The 2,926-nt window shown below is 36.7% G+C and overlaps 1 protein-coding gene across 1 annotated transcript; it reads left to right on the plus strand.

The window, feature by feature from the left end:
• Window positions 1–1,831: 1,831 nt before the first annotated feature.
• LOC124103758 (motile sperm domain-containing protein 1-like) lies at window positions 1,832–2,579 on the plus strand. The gene has a single exon (XM_046460462.2). It carries the CDS (start codon window positions 1,882–1,884, stop codon window positions 2,359–2,361), a length of 480 nt encoding a protein of 159 aa, XP_046316418.1. The 5' UTR covers window positions 1,832–1,881; the 3' UTR covers window positions 2,362–2,579.
• Window positions 2,580–2,926: the final 347 nt, after the last annotated feature.

A 2,926-nucleotide genomic window follows, 5' to 3' on the forward strand; every position in this document is an offset into this window, starting at 1 on the left:
TCCCCTTTACCATGTCCTCCTCTTACATACCTGCAATGGCATGACACTTACCCCCTATAAGGTAATCCAGATCTTTTATAGTGAAAATAACTAATATAATAATTATTGAATATCTACACTAAATTAAACAATAGAAAATCGCTTTTTGGGTAGGATGAATATAGTCATTGGAAGTTTTAAAGGGTTTGACTTAATATACACCAGGTACATAACTTTACATTATACCCTGCATTATCTCATTCAATTTTCATAATATCCATGTAAAGTAAGTCTAATTTTACAGATAAGCAAAGCTAGGTCCAGGAAAAATTGACTAATTACACAGCTAGCAGATATCTGACCCAGACTCAGTCCCAGGTTTAACACTAAACTATCTCTTTTAAGTACTCTGGGTGCTGTGTTTTTATAATAACCTATGCCTCTGTCCTGATAGCTTATCCTGCTCTCTAGAACCTTCCTGAACAAATTGGCACATTACCCTCACTTTCAATAGGTTTTTAGAATTTCCTTCTAGTTGAGCACCCCCAGCTTCTTCACCATGGCTCTTGGCAGAAGTGATGAATATCTTTTGTTATTCATACACATCTTCTTCTAGGCAACTGGTAGAGCGCTTCGTACCCCACACTGGAATCTGTGGCCACTAATATGTCCACCAGTCCATTCACATTCAAGCAGGACCTCAATTTCAGAATTCTATTCTTTCCAAATTGATACCTCACAAAGAACCTCTTCTTAACCCATTCATTCCTTTCTTGTTCCTGTTATTTTCTTCTATTCTATCTTATTTACCTCTAAACTTGGACTCCAAAAAAAAAAAAAAAAACACCTGTGGGATGAATGGATAAAGAAAATGTGGTATATATACACAAAGGAATATTACCCAGCCATAATGAAGAATGAAATTATGGCACTTGCCAGTACATGGATGGCAGAACTCTATATTTATGCTTTTTTAAAAAAGATGCAGAACTCAAAAGGAATGAAAAAAATATTCAGAAAATAGTGAATGTTTTTACAAGAAATATAAAACTTCCTTACAACATTGTTCATAATGCTATAAAATCAGAAACAACCTAAATATCTAACTAAGGGACAATAGTTCTCAATTGAGGTGGTTTTGCTTCTCGAGGGGCATTTAGAAATGTCTGCAGATATTTTATTTATGGGAGGGGGGTGGTTACTGGGGATTGAACTCAAGGCACTTGACTATTGAGCCACATCCCCAGCACTATTTCATATTTTATTTAGAGACAGGGTCTCATCAAGTTGCTTAGCACCTCACTTTTGTTGAGGCTGGCCTTGAACTTGAGATCCTCTGCCTCAGGCTCCCAAACCACTTGTCAGCAGGTATTTTAGTTGTCATAACTTTTAGGAGTGATATTGGTATCTAGCAGGTCGAGGCCAAGGTAAGCATTCTCAGTGTCCAGGACTGCCTTTCACAACAAAGAATTACTGAATACAAAATGTTAATAGTGCCAAGGTTGAGAAACCCTGCTGTAGAGGGTGGTACTGTGTGGCATTATGGTCCCTCCATACAGAGGAGTGCTCTGTAGTCACCAGAATGAATGGGAGATCCTCGGAAAGATGTTCATATTTAGCAACACATGTTACAGTCTAGTATAGATATGTATTCTCAAACTTTTTAGAGAGGTGGGAAAGAGCATTTGGACAGAGTGCTCAGTTTACTTTGGGAGTGTTTGAAGCTTTTTAAAAAAAAAAAATGATGGGTAGAGTGCAGTCTGGAGACACTGACAAAGGAGTGTAGGAGCAGTCGCAGCTGCTTTCCGAGGATGCTTTGGAGCTTTTAACTGAAACTAAGAAAAATCCAAAATAGATCCGAGTCTGTAAAAACAGAAGCTGCAGCAAGAGGATTCAGTGCCAATGCATCAACAAAAAAGACAACCAGAGCTAATGGAAGGAAATCTTCCTGTTTTTGTGTTTCCCACAGAGCTAATATTTTATGCAGATGATCAGTCAACACATAAACAAGTGTTGACACTGTACAATCCCTATGAGTTCGCCTTGAAGTTCAAAGTTTTGTGTACTGCTCCAAATAAGTATGTTGTCGTTGATGCTGCAGGTGCAGTAAAGCCTCAGTGTTGTGTGGATATTGTGATTCGTCATAGAGATGTTCGATCCTGTCACTATGGTGTAATCGATAGATTCCGTCTCCAAGTTTCTGAGCAAAGCCAGAGGAAGGCTTTAGGAAGGAAAGAGGTTGTTGCTACTCTTCTCCCATCTGCAAAAGAACAACAAAAGGAAGAAGAGGAAAAAAGAATAAAGGAACATTTAACTGAAAGTTTATTTTTTGAACAATCGTTTCAACCAGGTCTTATCACAATGGCTATACTTAGAACGTGAGCAAGGATTTAAACCAACTTCTGAGTAAATTTATCTTGAAAATATGAATGTGGACTGCCTTTTATCTCTATTTCACTCCATTAACATGCTACAAACTATTGAATGATTTCAAATAACTGCAAATGTATAATATATATTTTAAATTTCTCTATAATTTTATTTGAAGGATGCCAGCACATTATGTTACAGACAGACAGCAAGGCTGCTTCTGAGTGACACCTAGGAAACTATTTGAAGAAACTTTTTTATATCTATACCTGTTATGCAAAAGACTTTAAAACATTAAAAAAAAATGATGGGTAAATAAATTGTAGCTTATTCATCTAGTGGAATACTATACAGCAAGGAGAATGAATGAAATTACTGTTACACATAGCATATAGATGAATATCACAAACATAACTTTGAATCTGAAATCTCACAAAACTAATCTGCAGTGTTTGGAGTTATAATGTTAACCATGGGTCAGGTGGACACCTTTGTACACGGTACTAAATGTGTCCAATGCCCAAAGAACTTATACTCTACAACAAAAGAAGTAATCTACTTTCCAATAAAGTTCATT

Source organism: Marmota monax, unplaced genomic scaffold (genome assembly GCF_021218885.2).
Source record: "Marmota monax isolate L192 unplaced genomic scaffold, Marmota_monax_Labrador192_F-V1.1 WCK01_AAM20220418_F8-fsc00006, whole genome shotgun sequence".
In the NCBI taxonomy this organism is placed as follows: Eukaryota; Metazoa; Chordata; class Mammalia; order Rodentia; family Sciuridae; genus Marmota; species Marmota monax.